Below are 25,326 nucleotides of genomic sequence, written 5' to 3' on the forward strand. Positions count from 1 at the left end.
TTATGCTGGTGTGTGATGGTGCAGTACTAGCATTATTTGTGCAGCAGGGTGTCTCTAACTCTACTGCCAGAGAATTTTGACAGTAACATTCTATACATTCAGGCATGTGCACAAAGAGGAATTCATTAGCCTCCTGTGCTGCTGGCAAATATTCTATTGATTGAAAACAGCTGATGATACAGGAGGAAACCTTTTTTAAAAGGTGGGGCTCCCCCCCAGTAGCTCAATAGGTAAATTTTCATATGGTGTGCTGCTGAGACATGCAGGCAGGAAGGCTCTTGGTTGATTCTTTGGTCTTGTTGAGTTAGCTGCTCTCAGCCAGAGCAGCAGTTGGAATGCTTCAGTTGGCCTCAGTGTCCCTGGGCAAGTGTAAGGGCAGAATAAACTTACATGTGATGGCTATCCAGTGACCCCTGCTGGATAATGCAGGTGAAGCCACCATATGGTTTGGCTGTGATCTCTGTACCCCCCCCACCCCCACACCACAAAAGGGTACTCTTCTATATCCTGTCCAGGCTTACATTTGAAAAATGGGTAAGGTACTGGAGGGCTGCCATCACCCATGGAACCAAAAGTCACTGTCTGGAGTAGAGGCGGAAAGAGTACCGGCAGAGAGGATGATGGTGAGCATTGTGCTATTGGTTCATCTGCACAGAGCGACGTGCTACCTATGTTATACCTCTTGGTTTAAACTATCTTTGACCAACTTTTCAAAATTGCTGCTTTAGGAATCATCAGTCCTTTTGATCATGCTCGCTGTAAACACTTATTTACCACCTTGGTAATTCAAAGATATTTCGCAAAATTTTCAGCAAACTTCAACTATTTTCTGTCATCAAGTGCTACTTTTGGGTTTGCATCTGTGTGATGACCAATACTCAATTTGTAACTGATATAAAAATGTGGCTGTTCACTGAACTTAATAACTGCTTTTATGTCATCACATTAGGTTTCTTTTTAAAAGAATCTATAAATGCTAATTCAGCTGTGTAGACTTTTTCTCTGAGAGCAGTGATTGTAAGCATCACTGATAAGACCGGCTAACTCTAAAGAAAATTGTTGTATTGAACCAAAGTATTGAACAGCCTGCAGAATAAGGGTGTAGAAAATGATAGTTTTCACTCTCTAGTTCCTGCTTTAATACCTCATTTGGCCACTGATGCCTTGCTAAAACTGACATTGTACTAGACTGAAGTACTGTCACCTTGTACATTTCAGGGGTGAAATTCGTCTTTGGCAGTAGCACAAAATGGGCGATAGTGGGCCTGTTTTACACTCCTCCCGATTTTCTTTTCCATTGACTTTGGGCTGCTAATTCACTATCGCCCATTTTGTGCTATTGCCGAAGACCAATTTCACTCCCTTTGTGCCCCATAATTAATGATTTTTGTAAGTTCTTTTCCATCCCCTCCCATTTCTCAAAGTTTTACTGCACAGTGCACTCTCTCTGATGGAGACTTGTTTCAAGGTCTCCACTAATGTCATTTTATGGCCAACTGCTGGTAAATATGCAAAAGCAACTCAGGGCACAGAATTCATCTTTCAAAATCACTACATAAATTACTGACGCGCAAGAATAGTTTTCTAGTTGGGCAAAGCAGTTTAAATTACTGCCAGTAGCATTGGTGCTGAATTACTTTTACAAATGCGGCAGTGCCACCAGTAGGAACCTAGTGGTACTGGATCTGTTTATAAATTACAAATGTCAGGATCAATGAGTAATGAGCTAGATTTAGTTAACAGCCTAACGATGCGTGAACATTTATTTAATATCGATCATAATATGATCAAGTTCAACATTGTGTCTGAAAGGGAGAAACCCATATCAGCTACTAAGATTCTAAATTTAGGTAAGGCCGACTTCTAAGGTGCAAGAGGTCTACTTGCCGAAAAAACAGCCATGGACGACAAAAGCATATAAAAAGCAAAAAAAGCACAGATCCTGGCAACTGGGAGAGATACAAAGAACAGCACAGGGTGACAAAACAGATAGTAAGAGCTACAAAAAGGGAATGTGAAAAGAAACTTGCAAGGGATATCAAAATCAACGCAAAACATTTTTATAATTATATTAGGAAAAAGATGGTGGTCAAGGGCAATGTGGGCCCTTAAAAACTGATAATGGTGATATTATAAATGAAAATAAGGAAATGGTGGACATGTTAAATAATTACTTTGCATCAGTACTTACAGTAGAGGAAGAGGATAGCATGCTGGATGCTCCAAGGATACTAATTTTGAATCAATGATGGGGGGACTTAACATAATTAACGTAAGCAAATTAACAGTAATGAAGAAAATAATGGCACTAAAGAATGACAAATCCCCAGGACCAGATGGTTTCCATCCCAGGATTTTAAGGAAGTAGGTGAGAATGTTTCAGATGCCTTAACTATAATCTTCCAAAGTTCTCTCGATTCAGGAACCATTCCTTTAGATGTCACTCTGCTATTTAAGAAATGTGAGAGAGGGAAACCAAACAATTATAGAACAGTTAGCCCAACATCTGTTGTTGGGAAATCACTGGAGTCTATAATTAAGGATAGTGTGACTGAACACCTTGAAAATTTTCAACTGATCAGAGAGAGCCAGCATGGATTTGTAAAGGGTAGGTCACGCCTGACAAACCTGATGAATTTTTTTGAAGTGGTGACTAAAGTAGTGGACAGGGGGATGTCTATGGATGTTGTTTATATGGACTTCCAGAAGGCCCTCGTAAGAGACTGTTAGCTAAAGTTGAAGCTCATGGAATTGAGGGCAAATTATTGACCTGGTTAGGAAATTGGCTGAGCGGCACGAGACAGAGAGTAGGGATAATGGGCAGGTACTCAAATTGGCAGGATGTGACTAGTGGTGTCCCACAGGGATCTGTCTTGGGGCCTGAACTATTCATTATTTAATTAACGACTTAGATGACAGGATAGAGAACCGCATATCTAAGTTTGCCGATGACACAAAAATTGGCAGCATTGTAAGCATAAGAACATAGGAAATAAGAGCAGGAGTAGACCATATGGCCCCTCGAGCTTGCTCTGCCATTCAGTAAGATCATGGCTGATCTTCAACCTCAACTCCCTTTCCTGCCCCATCCCCATATCCCTTGATTCCTCTAGAGTCCAAAAATCTGTCTATCTCAGCCTTGAATATACTCAATGACTCAGCATCCACAGCCCTCTGGGGTAGACAATTCCAAAGATTCACATCCCTCTGAAGAAATTCCTCCTCATCTCAGTCTTAAATGGCCGACCCCTTATCCTGAGACTATGCTCCCTAGATCTAGACTCTCCAGCCAGGGGAAACAATCTCTCAGCATTTACCCCATCAAGCCCCCTCAGAATCTTATGTTTCAATGAGATCATCTCTCATTCTTCTAAACTCCAGAGAGTATAGGCACATTCTACTCAATTTCTCCTCATAGGACAACCCTTTCATCCCAGAAATCAATCTAGGAAACCTTTGTTGCACTGTCTTTAAGGCAAGTATATCCTTCCTCAGATAAGGAGACCAAAACTGGACACCATACTCCAAGTGTGGTCTCACCAAAGCCCTGTACATTTGTAGTAAGACTTCCTTACTCTTGTACTCCAACCTCCTTGCAATAAAGGCCAATGTACCATTTGCCTTCCTAATTGCTTGCTGTACCTGTGTGTTAACTTTCTGTTTTTTGCACGAGGACACCCAAATCTCTCTGGACACCAACATTTAATAGTTGCTCACCATTTAAAAAATATTCTGTTTTTCTATTCTTCCTACCAAAGTGAATAACCTCACATTTCCCCACATTTTACTCTATCTGCCATCTTCATGCCCACTCACTTAGCCTGACTCTTTGTGTCCTCCTCAGAGCTTACTTTCCCACATAGCTTTGTATTGTCAGCAAACTTGGATACATTACACTCGGTCCCTTCATTTAAGTGATTGATATAGATTGTAAATAGCTGAGGCCCAAGCACCGATCGCTGCGGCACCCCGCTAGTTACAGCCTGCCAACCTGAAAATGACCCGTTTATCCCTATTCTCTGTTTTCTGTCTGTTAACCAATCCTCTATCCATGCTAATATATTACCCCCAACCCCATGAGCCCTAATCTTGTGTAACAACCTTTTATGTGGCATGTTATCGAATGCCTTTTGAAAATCCAAATATACTACATCCACTGGTTCCTCTACCCTGCTAGTTACATCCTCAAAAAAACTCTAATAAATTTGTCAAACACGATTTGCCTTTCATAAAACCATGTTGACTCTGCCTAATCATATGATTTTCTAAGTGCCCTGTTACCACTTCCTTAATAATGGATTTCAGCATTTTCCTGACAACTGATGTCAGGCTAACTGGCCTGTAGCTCCCTGTTTTCTCTCTTCCCTGCTTTCTTGAATAGCAGGGTTACATTTGCTACCTCACAATCCACTGGGACCATTCTAGAATCTAGGGAATTTTGGAAGATCATCACCAATGCAGCCACCTCTTTTAGAACCCTAGGCTATAAGCCATCACATCCAGGGGATTTATTGGCTTTTAGTCCCATTAGGTTCCCTAGTACTTTTTCTCTACTGAGAGTTCCTCACTCTCATTAGCCCCTTGGTTCCCCACCATTTCTGGTATGCTTTTTGTGTCTTCTACTGTGAAGACAGATACAAAATATTTGTTTAACATCTCTGCCATTTCCTTATTCCCCATTATAATTTCTCCTGCCTCAGCCTCTAAGAGACCAATGTTTACTTTTGCTACTCTCTTCCTTTTTACATACTTGTAGAAGCTCTTACAATCGGTTTTTATGTTTCTTGCTAGTTTACTCTCATTGTATTTTCTCCCTTTTTATCAATTTGTTGGTCATTCTTTGCTGGTTTCTAAAATTCTCCCAATCCTCAGGCTTACTGAAGCATTATAGGTCTCTTTTAATCTAATACTATCCTTCTCTTTAGTTAGCCACGGATTAATCACTTGCTTGTGGAGTTTTTATTTCTCAGTGCAATGTATATTCTTTGAGAATATTGAATTATTTCTTTAAATGTTTGCCATGGCTTATCTACTGTCATACCTTTTAATCTAATTTCCCAATCTACCTTAGCCAACTCGCCCCTCATACCTATGTAATTGGCTTCATTTAAGTTTAAGGCTCTAGTTTTGGACTTAAGTATGTCGCACTCAAACTCAATATGAAATTCATCATATTATGATCACTCTTCCCCAGAAGATCGTTTATTGTGAGATTACTAATTAACCCTGTCTCATTACACAATACAAAGTCTAAAATAGCCTGTTCCCTGGTTGGTTCCATGACGTATTGTTCTAGGAAACTCTCTCAAATGCATTCCATGAACTCGTCCTTCAGACTACCTCTGCCAATTTGATTTGCCCAGTCCACATGAAGATTAAAGTCTCCCACGATTATTGCATTACCTTTGTTGCAAGCTCCTATTATTTCTTGATTAAACTCTGTCCAACGGTATAGCTACTGTTAGTGGGCCTATAAACTACTTCCAAGCAGTGTAGATGGAAGCATAAAATTACAGAAAGATATTAATAGATTAAGTGAATTTCCAAACTGCCGCAAATGGATTTCAATGTAGGCAAGTGTGAGGTCATCCACTTTGGTCCTAAAAAGGATAGATCAGAGTACTTTCTAAATGGTGAAGAGCTTGAAACAGTGGAGGTCCAAAGAGACTTAGGGGTACATAGATCATTAAAATGTCATGGACAGGTACAGAAATTAATCAAAAAGGGTAATGGAATGCTGGTCTTTATATCTAGAGGACTGGAATACAAGCGTGTAGAAGTTATGCTACAGCTATACAAAGCCCTGGTTAGACCACACCTGGAGAACTGTGTGCCGATCTGGGCACCGCACTTTAGGGACGATATATTGGCCTTGGATGGAGTGCAGCGTAGATTTACTAGAATGATACCTGGACTCCAAGGGTTAAATTACGAGGAGAGATTACACAAACTAGGGTTGTATTCCCTGGAATTTAGAAGATTATGGGGTGATTTGATTGAAGTTTTCAAAATATTAAGGAGTACTGATATGGTAGTTAGAGAGAAACTATTTCCGCTGGTTGGGGAATCTAGGACTATGGGACATAGCCTAAAAATTAGAGCGAGGACTTCCAGGAGTGAAGTTAGGAAACACTTCTACCCGCAAAGGGTGGTAGAAGTTTGGAACTCTCTTCTGCAAACAGCAGCTGATGCTAGCTCAATTGGTCTGGCCCACGTAAATTCGAATCAAAGATTGGTAGGCAAAACTGTAATTGAGCAGTGGGCGGCCTTTAAGGAGGAGATGGTTCGGGTACAGTCTAGGCACATTCCCACGAGGCAGAAAGGTCGGGCAAATAAAGCCAGAGCTCCCTGGATGACAAAAGAGATAGTGAGTAAGATGAAATGGAAAAAAGGAGCGTATGACAGATGTCAGGTTGATAACACAAGTGAGAACCAGGCAGAATATAGAAAGTTCAGAGGGGAAGTGAAAAAGGAAATAAGAGGGGCAAAGAGATAGTATGTAGACTGGCTGCCAACATAAAAGGGAATCCAAAACTTTTCTACAGGCATGTAAACAGTAAAAGGTTAGTCAGAGGAGGGATGGGGCTGATTAGGGACCATAAAGGAGATCTATTCATGGAGACAGAGGGGATGGCCGAGGTACTAAATGAATACTTCGCATCTGTCTTTACCAAGGAAGAAGATGCTGCCAGAGTCTCAGTAAAGGAAGATATAGTTGAGATACTGGATGGGCTAAAAATTGATAAAGAGGAGGTACTTGAAAGACTAGCTGCAGTTAAAGTAGATAAGTCACAGTCTGGATGGGATGCATCCTAGGTTGCTGAGGGAAGTACGGGTGGAAATTGCGGAGGTACTGGCCATAATCTTCCAAACATCCGTAGATATGGGGGTGGTGCCAGAGGACTGGAGAATTGCAGACGTTACCCCCTTGTTCAAAAAAGGGAGTATGGTTAAACCCAGCAACTATAGGCCAGTCAGTTTAACCTCAGTGGTGGGGAAACTTTTAGAAATGATAATCCGGGACAGAATTAACAGTCACTTGGACGAGGGTGGATTGATTAGGGAAAGCCAGCATGGATTTGTTAAAGGCAAATTGTGTTTAACTAACCTGATAGAGTTTTTTGATGAGGTAACAGAGAGGGTAGATGAGGGCAATGCAGTTGATGTGGTGTATATGGACTTTCAAAAGGCGTTAGATAAAGTGCCGCACGGTAGGCTTATCATCAAGATTGCGGCCCATGGAATAAAGGGGGCCATAGCAACATGGATACAGAATTGGCTAAGGGACAGGAAACGGAGAGTAGTGGTGAGCGGTTGTTTTTTGGATTGGAGGGAGGGTTCAGTGGTGGTCCGCAGGGGTCAGTGCTGGGACCACTGCTTTTCTTCATATATATTAATGACTTGGACTTGGGTGTAGAGGACACAATTTCAAAATTTGCAGATGACACAAAACTTGGAAGGGTAGTAAACAGTGAGGAAGATAGTGATAGACTTCAAGAGGATATAGACAGGCTGGTGGCATGGGCGGACATGTGGCAGATGAAATTTAACACAGAAAAATGCGAAGTGATACATTTCGGTAGGAAGAACGAGGAGATGCAATATAAACTAGAGGGCACAACTCTCAAAGGGGTGCAGGAAGAGAGAGATCTGGGGATATATGTGCATAAATCATTGAAGGTGGCAGGGCAGGTTGAGAAAGCGGTTAAAAAAGCATACGGGATCCTGGGCTTTATAAATAGAGGTATAGAGTACAAAAATATGGAAGTCATGATGAACCTTTATAAAGCACTGGTTTGGCCACAACTAGAGTATTGTGTCCAGTTCTGGGCACCGCACTTCAGGAAAAATGTGAAGGCCTCAGAGAGGGTGCAGAAGAGATTTGCTAGAATGATTCAGGAATGGGGGACCTTACTCACATGGATAGACTAGAGGAGCTGGGGAACTTTCGTACAGAGATGGATGCGAGGAGATTTGATAGAGATATTCAAAATCATGAAGGGTCTAGACAGAGTAGATAGAGAGAAACTGTTCTCATTGACGGAAGGGTAAAGAACCAGAGGACATAAATTTAAGGTGATTGGCAAAAGAACCAAAGGTGACTCGAGTGGTTAGGATCCGGAATGCACTGCCTGAGGGGGTGGTGGAGGCAGATTCAATCATGGCCTTCAAAAGGGAACTGGATAAGTACTTGAAAGGAAAAAATTTGCAGGGCTCGGTGGAAAGGACAGGGGAGTGGGACTAGCTGGATTGCTCTTGCATAGAGCCGGTACGGACTTGATGGGTCAAATGGCCTCCTTCCATGCTGTAACCTTTCTATGATTCTAATTGTTATTTTTAAATCTGAGATTGATAAACTTTTGTTGGCCCCATATCCCTTAATACCTTTGGTTAAGTCGGGCATATGGAGTTAGGTCACAGATCAGTCATGGGGCTTCATTTTAGCACCTGCTATCGGGTGCGTTCCTGGCGGGGGGGCTCCGAAAATTGGGGAATCCCGGAGCGGGTCCGGAGCCCGGCTCCAACCCGCCCACTTCCGGGTTCCCCACAGACGCGCCGGCGTGCGCACGCAGCCCCCGCAGGTGGGAATCCCGCAGGCAATTAAAGCCAGCGGGATGCCACTTGACAATATTTATCTAGGTATTTCAGGCCATTAACAGACCTGATTAAGGGATTATGTGAGGAGGGGTGGGATTTTACAAACAACTGGGACTGTTTCCCATACTGGAGGAAACACTCCCAGTTGAAATGGACGTGTTGCAGCTGTCAGCCTGTGGCAGCTGCAAAGGTCCATTTGACAGGTGGGTGGGGGGGGGGGAGACCCTCACTCATTGCAGGAGGCCACTCTGTCACTTGGGACAAAGTTTGGCCTCCACCACCCTCCTCCTGACAAGAAAATTCACCAACTTGCACACTTACCCCGGGGTCCAGAGACATGTACCTACCTTGCGGACCCCCTCAGATATACATCTTCCGGATGGGGGCCGCCGTAGCTGCAGTCATGACCTCCTCGGAGGGCGAACAGCATCACCAGCCTCGCCGGCCACGCCGTCCACCTCTGACACGTGGAGCTCCACAACAGAGTGCTGTGACACATCCACCTGCACAGCAGGAGGGAGGGCAACCGCAGAGAGAGATGCGTCACAGGGGGCACTACCCTCGCCACAGGGTCCACAGATCGAGGCTCAGCTTCCTGGACCTCTCTGAGCAGCAGTGCACACGGAGGCTCAGAGTCACTCGACATGTAGTCGTGGACATCTGCAGCCTCCTTCATGCCGAGCTGCTCCCGGCTGGCCCGAGCACCATCTTCTTACCTGTCGTTGTCAAAGTCACCACTGCCCTCAACAACTTCTCCTCCGCATCCTTCCAGGGTGCCACCGGGGACATCGCCGACGTCTGCACAAAAGAGCCCTGCAAATACACCTACACCACTCTGCAGTGACACAATGGGTGTCATCAGTTGTGGGTCTTCATTGTGATCCTCAGGAAAGGGCATTATTGCACAAACCAGACAAGATTTGCAAAGACGTGGCAGTAGTGGTGCCAATATAATATGTAATGTGAGTTGGTCAGAAATTCAATATAAGTAACACCCATGACAAATCCTCAAACACCCTTGTGCATCCCCTTCATGCTCACGACACGTTTGCCTTACGCTGCCTACTGCACATATGTGATGCATGCCCTGTGGCTGCAGCACAGGTAGTGGCAGGTTGAGTGAGGCTGACTGTGAAAGAGATGCACGAGAGGGTGAGTATGAGATAGAGCCATGAGATTGTATGAGGATTGGGTTGAGTGGTAATGGCGGGATGAGTACTGGCGAGGTGAGTAAGTGCAGGTAAGATGAGGATGAGCTTTGAGTGGGTATGAGGGATGACGTGACAGAGTAGTGTTGGCAGTGCAGAAGGAGATGTGGGGTGGGGAGGCTGATGTGGCAGATCGAGTGTAGGGGAATGAGTAAGTGTACTCACTTTGGCTGACCTACTTAGGTCATTGAAGCGCCTCCTGCACTGTATGCAGGTGGGTGATATGTTGGTGGTGCAGATGACCTCCTCTGCCACCTCGAGCCAGGCCTTCCTGGTGGCAGAGGCAGGCCGCTTCCTCCCGCCCGCCGGGGGGAAGATCTCTGTCCTCCCCCTCCTCCTCACCCCATCCAATAAGACTTGAAGTGAGGCATCATTAAACTGGGAGCAGCCTTCCCCCTGGCTGCTCCATGCTGTAATTTTTTCAATTTGTTGCAGCATCTGTCAGTGGAGGAATGCCCCTTTAAATAGAGCTCCTCCAGCTGACAAATCTTACTGAGCATGCGCAGTCCGCCCGACACGCAGATCAGCAGTGCTGAACCCGGAAGACCAGGTAAGTGGATACAATTAGGCTGCGATCGCGCGTGGGGCAGACTAATTTCACTGGGCGCGTTACCCACGCGCCCAATAGCCCCCCCCGCCGCGAACCCGCAGCCCTGGTATTATCGAGCCCATGATCTCATTGAATGGTGTAACAGGCTCAAAGGACTATATGGCCTACTACTGATCCTATCTTCCTATGTCCCTAATACTTTTTAACCCACAGTGATTTGTAGAGTAGATTTTCTGAGGCTCCATTCCTGGTGCTGAGTCTCACTCAATGGGAGCACAGATGGGAGAATTTTAACTTTTGACTGGATGTCCACACCTTAGCACTGATTTGTGCTCCTATCAAGCGAGACTCCACACTGGGAGTGGAGCCTTGACATATTTACCCCATGTATTCTCAAAAGCAAGTGTACTCCTATGTTGTCCCAATAAAGTTAGTGAACTATTTTCCTTATGCTATTTTCTTTTTTTTTTCCTGAACTGCACATTAACCTTTCTGGTGCAACTGGAGGCTGTTATATTGTTTGAGAACAATCGGGCTGCAAGCACCCCAGATGAGATAACTTATTCTGCAATAGTGTTTCTCTGTTTCATGCTTTGAAATGTATTAGAAACTGACCCAGGCATGTTACTCGATTTGCTGAAAAAAAAGCCTTGGAGTCAATGTTCATCCAATCAGCTCCCACTTTTTTTAACGTGGATTCAACTTGTAAAATGAATAGTGAGAGGTAGAGAAATATTAAACAATATCACAAGAGGATAGGGAGGCTATTCAGCCCATCTAAATTCAATCTATCCAGAAAGATGCTAAAGTACCCCCATAGCAACATCCAATTGTTTCTTAAATGTTTCTTGATTGTTCTTAAATTATGTTTTACTAGTTTAAACCTATGTCCCCTTGTTCTACTCTTGCAATTTATATAAAGTAATATTCCAGATCCACCTTTTTGATTCTGTCAATAATCTTATATACCTCCTATAAGATCATCTCTCAGATGCCTCCTTTCCAGGCTGAACAGCCAAAATTTCTCCAATCTTTCCTCATAACTCAGACCCCTGACACTGGGTATCAGCCTCGTTACTCTTATCTGCAATACTCAATGTATGGTCTGACCAGAACATTGTAGAGTTTGATCATGACTTCCTCAGACTTGTATTCTCCTGATATGGCTATATGGTTCAACATTCTATTGGCTTTGTTGATTGCTGCTCTGAATTGCTTGGGCAAGTTTAGCATCATCTACTCAGACTCCTATTTAAAAACTCCTCTTAAAAAAATTAGTGAAAAAAGCTTAGAGCCTAGGTTACATTATTGAAAATAAATGTTCAGGAAATGTAATGTACTTCACAGGTGATTTTTAGGAAATACCAAATCTTTGTGTAATGCTTGTTTCTAGTGGCGAATGAGTTCTCCTTTCCTGAGAGGACCTAAAGGCCCCTTTCTGTGTCTCTCTGATGCCATGGCTTTGGATCATAAATACTTATGGCCATGAACATACCTCCTTTTACTCTGGCACATTACATTAACCCACCAACCACTACAATCCAGTATCTACGTGGTTTATGATGGTAAATGTTTAAAGTAGTAAATATCATGGAACTCTTTACTGTCTAATAATACAATTATAATGTTCATTTTCCAGCCATTAATGGTTACATGTTTGGTAACCTGCCCGGACTGGAGATGTGCAAGGGTGACAATGTTTCATGGCATTTGATTGGAATTGGCACTGAAATCGACATGCATGGAGTTTACTTTCAAGGCAACACAATCGACCTGAGGGGGACCACCCGTGATGTATTAAATTTGTTTCCTCATACTTCTGCCACAGCCTTCATGCAGCCAGATGATGTTGGTAAGAGTCCTTCCCTCTCCCTCCTCCATCCTCCCACCTCCATTGCTAATCATAATGTTAAAACCACTGATGATCCTGCTGCTTGTGCATTTTAACTTAACACTTAAAGGGAAAATTAGGAAAATCCAGCCCTATGGGGAGAGAGCAGGGCAGTGAGATTAGTTTGGGATTTCTCTAGCAAAGATCCATCACAGACATGATGGGCCGAATGGCCTCCTTATATACTGTGTACATGTACATGTAACTATGTTAAAGGCGCTATGTAAATGCAAGTAGTTGTTGTAAACTTCTATGATTCTTTGGTGGCCTTGTATACAAACTTTTATATAAGGTAACCTCAAATCTAAAACTTTATTAGGACTGGAACCAAAGCACATCGTAAGATAATATATCTGAAAGTTTGGCTGCTTTTGAGTCAAAATTGTGTTCAGCAGAATGGATATTTTGAGAATTCAACCAGTGCTGAGGGAATAGGGAAGTGGACCAGAATCACAGCTTCAAAGTCCCAATTGTAGATTTGACGCTTAATAAGACGATACTTTTCAAAGTTCATTACAGTTAAACTTGTTTAAAATTTGAATTAAATATTTTAATTCAGGTACGTTTAAGGTCATCTGCCGAACAGCTGATCATTATATGGGTGGAATGAAACAAATGTATCATGTTAGAAACTGCAATAAAAGTACTCCAGACCAGGTGTATGGGACAATCCGAACATACTACATTGCCGCAGTGGAGATGGAATGGGACTATTCTCCTGACAGGAGCTGGGAGCTAGAAAGATTCAATGCAACTAAAGAAGAAAGGTGGTACTAGTCTTTCATTCATTTATTTCATTAAAAAATAGAGAAACTCAAATGTGCTGTGAAATGTTACAGTCCACTTCTGCTGAAACAGTGGAATGATTCTTCCCAACAACTTGTTTTTTTATATCAAAGTAGATTTTATAAATTTGATAATTTATAAATTATCCAGCAGGAATAGGCCTATTTGTAAAATCTACTTAGAATGCAAACTCTTCCTAGTCTTTTTTTTTAAAAGGTGACATAGTTTTGTATATGTGTATGAGCATGTGCCTATTTTGGCTGCCACTCCGGACCCAAGCCCATTACTTCTATTTCTCATATTTTTCTCCCGGCCTGTCTCAGGTTCTTCTATCCTGTCTCCTGACCTTCCTGTCACCTAGTTCTTCTCTCTCGGGTACTTTGCTCCCCCTGTATACCCTATGCCAACCCATCCTACTCTCTTGCCACCATCACAGGCTGGAATAAATCCACAGCTACCCGCTGTGCCTCTCAACATTCTCTAAAGTGCCCATTGCTGCCTGCTTACAAGCAGCAACCCCAACTGCCCCATCCTCCTCTGTTGCCCACATTCCTGCTGAGCGGGCCTGCTGGGGGAGGTGGTGGGGGGGAAATCACCTTAACAGCCTCCTTCCTTTCCCACTCACCCCACTGACTTCTACCCCTTTGGATTCTGCCAGCAGATCAATAATCACCACACCCCTCCACTTTTCTCTCTAGAATATCTGTGAACAAGGCCCTTACTATCTACAACTTTACTATGGATGATTGCATTGACATCTTGGCTTTGACTGAAACTTGACTCGAGTGGTGACACCATGCCCCTTACAGAAGCTTCCCAGCTTGTCTATACTTTCCACCACCTGCCCTGCCCAAACCACTATGATATAGTTTAGCCCTTATCAAGTCAACCCATGGTCCTACCCCTACTCCTCTTTTGAGCACCTCACAGCTCTTGCCTCTCCTTTAAAATCCTTGTTGTTTTTCCTCCCTCAGCCTCTGCATTGAGCAATTCATGATCCTCGGTGATTTTCATCTCCATTGCTTCTCTCCTTGCCCTCTCCTCTGAGTTCACTGACCTCTTGTTTTCTGAAAACCTCTCCCTCCATATTAACTCTCCTATCTATATTCACAGCCACCCCCTTGTCTGTGCCATCTTCCATGGTCTAAATCACAGAGAAGGCCATTTCTGACCACTTCCTTGTATCCTTGACCATGCACATCTCTCTTCCAGAGACGCTTCAATCCCCATTACCTACTGCATTAGGCTCTGGAAAAAATCCTCCACTAAGTCAATTACAGACATACTTTCAAGCTACCAACTACCCAGCCTTTGACTTTCCATTCACTATAGTACTTTTGCAGCTGTCAATTTACTCAGCACTACTCCCTCCCTTCTACGTTTTGATGCTCTTGTCCCCAGTAAAACTTTCATTCTCACTCACCCTGGTCATTTCCCTGGAATAGTCCCTCAATTCCAAGAGACGCAGTCTTGAGCGTATCTGGCGGACAACTGGTTTAACCATACATCACCAGATCTGGCTGGACTATATCAAGCATTATCAGGCCTTGCTCTCCTCTGCCAAAACCACCCACATCTCCAGACCGTCTTGGTGTGCAAAGAGAACCCCCAGCTTCTTTTCTCCACTACCAACCATCTCCTTAAACCCCTATCCCCTACCCCCTTCACCCTCACCTCCAACAACAAGGAGCTTACCCAGATTGAGATCAACTGTTTGGCTGCTTTGTCCCCACTTCCCCTTGACCAACAAGCCAATCTTACTCCCAGATTCCCCCCCACCCCACCCTAGATTGAATCCATGTCTTTCTCTAGTTTCTTTCCCATCTCCACTCATGCCCTCTCTGAGCTCATCTTGTCCATGAAACCCACCTCCTGATTCTTTGATTCCATTCCCACTAAACTGTTAACTACCCAATTTCCCTTCCTCACCCCCATGCTAGCTGACATTGCAAGTGATTTCCTCTCCACAGTTACTGTCCCCTTCCCTTTCAAAACTGCCGTCATCACCCACTTTGTTAACGAAACCACTGTTAACCCCTCTGCCCTTGTAACCTACCACTCCATCTCCAACCTCCCTTTCTGTCCTTGAATGTGTTGTTGCTTCCCAAATCCATTCCCATCTTTCCTGCAATTCCCTGTTTGAATCTCTCCAATTAAGTTTCTGTCCCTGCTGCAACACCAAAATGACCCTAATCAAAGTCACAAATGACACCCTCTCTGACTGTGATGCATTATCCCCCCTCAACCTCTCTGCAGCCTTTGACATGGTCAACCACACCATCCTTCTCCATCACCTCGCCTCTGTAATCCACTTAAGTGGGACTGCCCTCGCTTGGTTCAACTCTTACGTATTTGATCATAGCCAGAACACCTCAAGCAATGGCTTTTCTTCCCACCGCTGCACCATTAGCTCTGGAGTCCCCCAAGGATTTATACTTGCCTCCTTCTTCTTCCTCACCTACATGTTATCCCTTGGTGACATCATCCATGGACATAGGGTCAGCTTTCACATGTACGCTGACAACACCCAGCCCTCCTACTTTGCTAACTCTTTCGACCTCTCCACTGCCTGTGTTGTCAGACTGCTTGTCCAATTTTGGCTGAGCTGCAATTTCCTCCAGCTAAACATTAGGAAGACTGAAGCCACCGTCTTTGACCCCCACCACAAACTCCATATCCTTGCCACTGATTCCATTCCCCTCCCCAGCCACTGTCTCATGCTGAACCAGGATGTTGGCAACCTCAGTGTCGTTTTCTACCCCGAGCCGAGCTTCCAACCCCATTTCCTCTCCATCATAAAGCCCACCTACTTCCATGTGTCATCGCCTGCCTCTTCCCCTACCTCATTCCATCTGCTGCTGAAACCTTCATCCATGCCTTTGTCATGTCCAGACTTGACTATTCCAATGCTCTCCTGGACGGCCTCCCATCCTGCCTCCATAAACTTCAATTCATCCAAAACTTTGCTAGCCATATTCTATTCCACACCAAGTCCTGCTAAATATTGCCTCTATCCTCACTGACCTAGATCGGATCCCAAACCTGCAATTTTTCAAATTTAAAATTCTTATCCTTGTGTTTAAATGGCTTCACCCCTCCCTATCTCTGTAACCACCTGCTGCCCTAGATCCCCCACCCTCACTGAACTCTCTCTTTAACTTTGGCCGCTTGTACAATATCCTTCTCTCTGCCTCACCATTGATGGCTGTGCCTTCAGCTGCCTTGGCCCCACACTCTGGAATTCCCTTCCATCTCTCCACCCCCTCTCTGCCTTTAAGACCCTCCTTTTAATTCACCTCTATGACTAAGTTTTTGGTCATCTCTCCTAATATTTCCTTCTTTGTTCTGGTGTTTATTTTTGTCTGATAACATCTCTGTAAAGCGTCTTGGGACATTTTACTACATTGAAGATTCTATATAAATGCATTTTGTTGTTGGCGTTGATGCACATGTGGGTTTTGCCATCCATTTTCCAGTGTAAGATTGTGCACGTTGCAGACAAACATCACTGAGGTCAGTTTTCATTTTTTAAAAATTGCATATGTTATGCAGTTGGACTACAAGCTCATTTTTAAACTAAAATGACATATGATGTGTGAAAAATTATTTGACCACTTTTGTAATGGATTTATCATTTTTTTTTAATCAGTCTGGATAGACTTTCTTATCATGGCCTGGATAATGGCTGTTTGCTAAATTCCACAACTTTGCAGCTATTTTTATGTTAGTGAACTGATCTGATTGATTAACGCTCAAGATTGAACAGTAAACTTCTTCATCAGCAAATATTGTCTACAACAATTAGCAATTGTATAGCAACTTTTAATATACTGAATGTCTCCAGGTGCTTCACAGAGAAGAAACAGACATTGAACAGTAGAAGAAGAGCTAAGGGAATTGACCAAAGGATTGGTTGAAAAGATAAGTTTCGAGTAGGCTTTTGAAGGTGGGGGAGGCAGCAAAATGGAGGAGCATAGGAGAGAATTTCACATTGTGGGTTGAAGATACTTGAAGGCTTTTCTTCCAATGAATGGAGCATAGGGAGCAGGATGTGTGTAGGAACCCAACATTGGAAGACTAGATGGCATGGACTTGGGAATAGGGCTGCAAGAGCTTGCAGAGGTAAAATGGGTGGAGGCCACAGAAGAACTTTTAAATGAGAGAGAACATTTTAGATTTGTTGCTTTGGAGAAATGGTGAGCCACTGAAGGTTGATGAGGACAGGAGTGATGAGTGAGCAGAACTTAGTTTGAGGAATAGAATGCGGGTTGCAGTTTTGGATGAGTTGGAATTTATGTGGGTTGGTAGTTGGAATTTCAACAGTGTTGGAGATGTTAACTTTGGTTTTGCTATATCAAGTAGGAGCAAGTTCTGGCTCACTTACTGACTTAATATCAGACAAGCAGTCTGACAGTGGTGGTCATGGAGTTGGGGGTTGTGCTTGAGAGGTAGACCTGGATGTTGTCCTTATGTTTGCATGTAATGTTTCTGATCATTTCAACCCTAAATATAAACCTAAATGTATACAGAAACTTCTGCATTTATAAACTTTTCTTAGTGGTGTAGAATATTCTTCTGGCTCTACAAAGTTGCATAATTTATGAAAGATTGTTTACTTAATACTGTTCTAAGTATTAAGTTTTTATGAAGTAACTTTGAAAATGCATTTTTAGCTTTCTCAAGAAAAAACTCTGCAGTAGATGAAATTTTGAACGTAACCAAAAAGAGATTGGCTAATTTCAACTTTTTTGTTTTTTCAGTTATGGCCATGTGTTTGTTGGTACAGGGGAAGGTAAAATCGGGTCAAAGTACAAAAAGGTTCTTTACAGGGAGTTTACAGATGGAACATTTACCACGCAGAAAATAAGGTTACCAGAAGAACAACATTTGGAAATACTGGGTACTGCATAAAAAGCAAATTCACTTGTATTAACTGTTCCTGGATGTGGCAGTGTGCAGTCTTTTGGATGACAATCCAAGGGTGCTTTCTGATAATCATTAATCTGGATATTGCAACATTCTTCTCATCTCATAGATTTCAAATGAAGATATATTTTTGGAGCCTAAATACTTCCTACTTTATTGTTGCAGTATCTACATGTAAAATTAAATCTGATTTAACCTACACATCTATTGTAACAAACTGAAATTAATTGATTTAGGCTGGTGGCTACCCAATTTCCACATACAGACAGATGCCTCATTAAAAATGGTGGTCAGAAGCCCTGCTGACACTCAGGCCTGGATTTTACTCCTGGGCCACTTCATTGCTGAAATAGGGACATAATTGCACTTCTGTCCGACAGTGTTACACCCTCAAGAACCAGTGCAGTTTTCCTTCGTGAACTATCTTTAAGTATTTAGAGTGGGCTCCTATAAAGCGACCACCTCTGGGAGAGAGCAAAGTCCAGTGCCTCTGCAGCATTAAACTGGTTGCAGCATTAAACTGGTTGCAGCATCAAGCCCTGAAAGACATTTAAGTTGAGGCGTAGTTGTGATCTAGCAAAGGAAGACCCAGCCTTTTGGCCCCATGGGAAACAGGCCCCTGAAGGGCATGATTCAGGCTAAATGAAAGGAGGTCCTACCTCCAGCAAGCCCTGCACAGCAACACAATATTGAAAGAAGGTAACTAACTTCTCCAGGGCAGCCAAGATAACAGAAGGCAGTCATATCTTTTCACAATGCATTGTAATAAGCATGTATCCCAGTTGCAGCCACCTTATCACCATTGTGCTGAACACCATCTACAACTTACCAGAAAAGTGCAGGTGGTACCACAATATTCTTCACACATCCCTCCTTCTCCTGTACTCCTTTACTCACAGCCAGACAAGTAGTGAATCAGTGGTGGATTCATCTGGTAAATACCTTGTTTTTTTAAAATTCATTTATGGGATGTGATGTCGCTGGCAAAGCCAGCATTTATTGCCCATCCCATTCTTGCTCCTGTTTTCAAAAGTGCCTTCTGAAACCTGGATTGCTTTCCATAAAATGTCAGAGAGCTTTCATTCTCTCTCTACTTTCTTCATAAAGGGGAAAAGGCCCACAACCAAACTGCATTGACCAAAGGCCCCTGTTGCAAATCATCAGAAAATCACTTCAGAACTATTTGCCACTGTAGGACAAGACTGAGGCTAGGATTGAAACAACAAACAACAGTTAGCATCAAGGGGAAGCACATTGGTCATAAACAGTAGGAAGGTTGTCAGATTTGTTTTCAGTGAAATATTTTTTCACTGTCAGGATATGTATGAAGTGATTTCAGCCAAGGTAGGGAAATGGCTCAGTGAAGAAGCACCAAATTGATGTCCAAATGGGAGCTTTGATGGCTGTTGAGAAAAACTACATATCACCAAGTGACTGAGTTGTTGCCAAAGTAGAACCATGATAGCAAGATTCATTTGGTAGTGGGTTTGGATTTTAGCTTACTGAAAAGTCTCCCTTGTGAACTGTGCTTTCAGTTGTCTGGTTACATGTAACAAATCTGTTTTGTATGATCTCATGTACTTAGGTCCAGTCATCCGAGCAGAGGTTGGTGACATTATCATAGTTATATTTAAGAACTTAGCTTCCAGGCCTTACTCTATACACCCACATGGTGCTGAAGAGGTAGACAGTGGTAAACATCTCAAAGTACCAGTTACTATGCCAGGTAAGTAATGCAGCATAATTCTGTTAATTCACAAACTTCAGTTTAAAATTTATTTCCTTCAAAATTGCTTATCTAGAAGTAACTGCTTGCATTGTACATTCTAAGCTTGGCAAATGTCAACAGGAGTTCTATCAACCTTTTCTTCCTTTTCTCTTTTAAAAAAAAATACGATTACCAAACTCAATTCGTTTTTTGGGGGTGGAGAGGTCTGTCAGTTTGTAACATGCAATTCCAAGGAAACTGTTAAAATATAAAATAACAGTTGTATTCTCTTAATGATATTGGTGTTCTCCCCAAGAGCTCGAAGTTCCTCTCTGCACCATTTTAATGCACTAGCTAATGTGTTTCTATCAGATTAATGTGCAAATTATTTTATTTAAATTGTAGCACACAAAAGACTTTTAACCCCCCACTAGGACCAAGTACAAATTTCTTAGCTTAAAATATCTCCCATCATTGTTAGTGAAGATATTTGTTTCATCTTTCTGGTTAGTACTGTTTTGAATAATTGTCAGGTCAAGGTTGAGTTGGGTCTGAAATTTTTAGTAATTCTTTAGTAATTTTCGTTCACATTATGTGCTATGTAGCGTATTGGCATTTTTAAAAGCTTCAAGTTGATCAATGCACTGTACAGCTCCAGCACGAATTATGGGGATGTCAAATCAATTGATTTATCAATGTAACCCAGCACTTTTTTTGCTTTGTTTATTGCCGCCTCACACCATGTAGTCATTCTGAGTGATGGTCAACTAACACTTTTATATGTCTCTTTCATCTTCTCCTTTGGAATATACATGCATCATGTTTTTACTTCCATTGTGCAGTACCTTACATTTGTCCATATTGAATTTCTGATCATCCCACATCCTATTAAGCTTGCTTTATTCGAGCTTGACTGTCCCCCCTGAATCCAGTTACCCAGCTTGCAAATTTAACTAGCTTGAAATGAGACTGCAATTCTGTTCTGTCAAACAAAGTTCTGTTCTTAAAAAATCCTGTGCATACTTCAAATGTGTGTAGCTTTTTTCATGCTGTTCTTGTGGATGTCCCATGGTATTGCTCTCAGTAGGTCAGAGCCTAGTTCAAAAACATAATGATCTGTGGAAGGAATGAGCATGATGTTTTATCATTTTATGTATTTTCTGCTAAGTGGTGGCTTTTGAGGCAATCAAGTCTTAAAAGTTGATTGAATGGTAGATGACTACAAAATGTATTAGTGATTTACCAGATCATTCACAGTAGTGTCTGTATATAGACTGTAGTGATGTTCTCAAAACATGATTGGGATTGAATTTTGCCCATTATTTAGAATATAACATATTTTAGGAACAAGAAAAGGCCATTAGGCCCAAGAAAGTATGTTCCTTTTTCATAGATCAAACCCACCACATCTGTATCGCTCCTTTCTCTCCACAAACACACCCAATTGTCTTTTTAACCCAGTTATGTTGTTGCTTCAATGAATTTCCATGCCACATTATGCTACAACTCTATTACCATTTGGGTGAAAGTGTTCTGCTTTCCTTCTTGTACCGTAAGTTACTAATTTTTACTGGTATATCTTGGTGTTTGAACCCTTAATTTTGGGGAGGCTTGCTTTTCACTGCCTTATACCTTGAACCATAAAATGCAATCAATGCAGGGAATCTGTACTTGAAACCATTTTATCTTCTGTAAAGCAGTCTCCATCTTTTTCCGTGTGCATTTTTGTTTTACCATTGTGTACTCATTTCAATTGAGTGTATCTTGTTATTATTCTAGGTCAGGTCAAGACCTACAGATGGAATGTTCCAGAAAGATCGGGCCCTGGTAGTGGAGACTCAAATTGCATCACCTGGATTTATTATTCTGCAGTAACATTTGTGAAGGTAGCATTCAATTAAAATGGCTACACGTTATGAACTAGTACAGAGGAATAGGTTTTCGGAAACATTAGAAATTCATTAATAATGTGTTTTTGGATTCTGAAGGTTTTTGTTCATAACGTGTTTTTTTGTCACTTTCAATTTGCATATCCAGGCATTGGACTTTTCTCAGATTGTGTGTTGTCCTTTTTGAATGCTTCCTGTTGTCCCTCTATTGGATTGTGATGGTATTTATTTTCTTGTCTACAATACCAAATAACACAAGGGCCCTATGCATTGGGATACTCCGATTATGAATGCTTAGTGTGTTTGTGTAAAATGCCTTTTTCCCTTATTTTAGTGGAGGCATTAAATCATTTATTCTAAACAGTTTAACAAATCCATTAAAATAGTGGGAAGAGGAATTTTAGACTAATGCATTAAGCAATCATATATTAGTATTCCATAGTATTATTTCAAGGCCTATATTTCATAGTTTTTAGCTTTTATTAAAGGTTCAAATGCATTTTTGAAATTGCCAGTGTCCATTCTTTTTTTTTACTGTTTTTACATCTGTGCATTTCCCTAGCTAACACTGCAGCAGTTTTGACACTGCAGGAGCTCTGTCACTCCCTTTGTTAAACTGCAATGTAATAGAGCTATTATAACTGGTTTGAGTGCTGAGTTATAATCCCATCGCTTTCTGGTCAGACAAAGCAGAGTTTTGCTTACACAAATTCACAGAGCTGTGCTCACCAGCATCCAAATAGTGTTTAAAATTTAAATGATAGCAAAGAGCTGACAAGACATTCAGCTCTTTGCTAACATTCAAAAGTTTAAAAATTAAATTTTAGAATTTCCCAGGCTGTTCATAGGACTGCAGTCAGGACAGAGCTGAAGCAGAATGAGACTATCCCCTTGAGAAGGGCTTAGAATATGTGTTAAACCCAATCCAAGTTGAATCCACAGTGATTGCACTGTTGCTTGTGGAAATGTACAGTACAACTAGCTCCATCACCTTATTATTTCATCATCCAAAGTTAGCTGTTTAGTATATGTGATTACTTAATTATGTATAATGCATTGTAAAACAGTATGCAATTAAAAAGAAAACTTGTACAATCTATTTATCTTTTCATTTCAGGATCTGTACAGTGGTTTGGTTGGCCCTCTGATAACCTGCCGTAAGGGAATACTCAACCGGAATGGCATGAGGAAAGATGTTGATCGAGAATTTGCTTTATTGTTCCTGGTATATGATGAAAATGAATCCTGGTACTTGAATAACAATATCATCACTTATCTTCATGTGGACCCTACTGAGTTCAAGAAAACTGATGAATTTGCAGAAAGCAATAAAATCCATGGTATGGATGCATACTAATTGTAGATTCCCAAAACTAGTGGAGCCAAGTATTATTTTACAAAGTTAGCTTACTAGATTTTTAAATTATTTTTATTTCAGCAATTAATGGGAAGATCTATGGAAATCTTCATGGACTGACGATGGTTAAAGGAGAGAAGGTTGACTGGTATTTGCTGGGTATGGGAAATGAAGTGGACATGCACACTGTTCATTTCCATGCCCAGAGTTTTATCTATAGGGTAAGCAACTTTAAGTAATACATTTCTGGAATATTATAAAATCTTATTTTATCTGCAATCGCCTGTGCATCAACCACTTGTTAAGTAGTATAGTAGGTTATAGTTTTGGAGCTTATGCACTGAGAATATTAACTGGCAGTTCAAAGTGGTTTGATGTGAAGCTATAATTTGGTATCTTTTTACCAGAAAGCAATATCCACAGCACAACTGTCTACTGTACTGTAGTCAGATATTGGGCTCAATTTTCAAAGTGAAAAACAGGTGGGTTGGGGGCGGGGGGCATTGAAAATTGCCACCATTTCAGACCTGCCCATTTCCAGTTTTCACCAGGGCGGGAAGAGGAGCAGGCGACTAACCCATTCCCAGGAGGCGGGTTGGGCCTTAAATCCTTTCAAGGAGGCTTCAGGCCTTCATTTTTCTGTACTTCCCAATTTCAACCCCGGGGGCCGGGGATTCCCGGGCCTTCTGTTTTATGCCTCATGAATGGAGGTGAGAAGGCCCGAGACTAACAGGTAGGTGCCTGGAAAAGCACAGCTTGCGGGCCTGGAGAAGCGGGAGTGCTTCCCCCAGGCCCAATAAACCTACCTGCACCAACCCCCCCCCCCCCCAACGATCGCAGACACCTGACCCCCAATCCCCGACCCCGATCCTCCTCCCCCCACCCCGCAACTCTGTCAAAATCGTAAGGACGTCCGGAAAACCCGTATTAATGGGTTTCCCAATCTCAATTTGACCTTCCCGGCTCAGTTTTAAAATTGAGTCCATTAACTTGTTTGTACTCTTTATGTTCAGTCAGTGGTTTCAGCCAATGGCTTGGAAGAGGTATACCTTTATCTTTAATTAAAACCTTTGTGACAGGAGTGATTTTGATTTTTTCATGACCCTCACTCCATTCACAACGTGTATTCCGTTCATTTTTGAAACAAAACAAAGTTTGGCGAGGAATATTTCTGTGCTCGTCAGCTTATCTTTTCCACGAATTAATTTTGATGGGTGGAAAATTGTTGGCTGAGAAGTGCAGATGTAGATAATCTTTAACTTTTAACTTTAACCTGTTGTTGAGTTGACTTTGGGTTGCTTCACACATTGTCACCATTAATTTCACTCCATAAATTCTCACTACATTTGTACGAATAGATCCTTAAATTGACAGAGTAAAAATTAATTTAAATGATATGAAAAGTCTGTGTGTTTCCCTCTAATAAATTGCTTTATGAAACATAGACATTTGCGTCTTGGAAATCCTAACTCACATACTTTTTTGACAGTCATGGGATGGGTGAGGAAAGAGAGTGACAGCATTAACTGAGAGGGAGTGGGGAGTGAGAATGCCAGCATGAACTTGGGGAGGTAGCGATATGTGCTAGCTTGAATGGGAGGTCGGAGGATGTGGGAGAAGTGGAGGTCAGGTTTCTAGAGAGGTTTGAGATGTCGATTTGGAGATGCATAGAAAAAGTAAAGTGGATAGATAAGGTAAGTAATGAGGAGATGTTGACAATGAAATAAGAAGAACTTGGTTTGATTGATGTTATCAGAAAAGGCATGTTGAAAGAGGTGATAGAAGTACAGATGGAAGAAAAAAGACCAAGAGGGAGGAAAAGAAGGATGCTTCTGGACCATCTGAAAAATGGGAAATTGTGTGGAGAATTGAAGAGAGAAGCACAAGACAAAGTGGTCTGGAGAATGGAGAATTGAACCCGAACCTGCCTTAAGCAGACCACTGATGATGATGGAGAGTTCTCCAGTGACAACCAACGTAAGCAGATCTTAAAGGCTGTTGTTAGATAAATAGTGAGTAGGTACTCATTCCGTGTGATGAGGTTTCAAAGTATGCATCTTATTAATATGCTGTACAGAGCAAATTTAACAAGTACATTCCTGGTGTGGAGTTTCACCCTTCGGGAGCACAAATCAGGCAACTCCTCAGTTCCTTTTTTATAGGGTAATATTGAACATTTTGTGTTGTATTCTTCTAGATGAACAATGATCATAGAGCAGATGTATATGATCTCTTCCCTGGAACATTCCAGACAATAGAAATGGTTGCATCAAACCCTGGAACTTGGCTGTTGCATTGTCATGTAACTGATCATATTCATGCTGGCATGGAAACTGTTTATACTATCCTGAATCTCACAGGTAAACTGATGACTATTAGATTGCAAACAAACCATTTTGTCCTTATTTGAATT

General features: G+C 42.0%; 1 protein-coding gene across 1 annotated transcript in view; it reads left to right on the top strand.

The window, feature by feature from the left end:
* LOC137323013 (ferroxidase HEPHL1-like) overlaps positions 1-25,326 on the top strand; it is a 97,227-nt gene that overhangs the window by 59,899 nt on the left and 12,002 nt on the right. The window contains exons 11-18 of the mRNA XM_067986349.1: positions 11,996-12,208; positions 12,807-13,014; positions 17,794-17,933; positions 19,545-19,685; positions 21,447-21,553; positions 22,674-22,896; positions 22,995-23,134; positions 25,111-25,273. Coding sequence (XP_067842450.1) covers positions 11,996-12,208; positions 12,807-13,014; positions 17,794-17,933; positions 19,545-19,685; positions 21,447-21,553; positions 22,674-22,896; positions 22,995-23,134; positions 25,111-25,273 — 1,335 coding nt within the window. The remainder of the gene's footprint in view (positions 1-11,995; positions 12,209-12,806; positions 13,015-17,793; positions 17,934-19,544; positions 19,686-21,446; positions 21,554-22,673; positions 22,897-22,994; positions 23,135-25,110; positions 25,274-25,326) is intronic.

Source organism: Heptranchias perlo, chromosome 6, assembly GCF_035084215.1.
Source record: "Heptranchias perlo isolate sHepPer1 chromosome 6, sHepPer1.hap1, whole genome shotgun sequence".
Lineage (NCBI taxonomy): Eukaryota > Metazoa > Chordata > Chondrichthyes > Hexanchiformes > Hexanchidae > Heptranchias > Heptranchias perlo.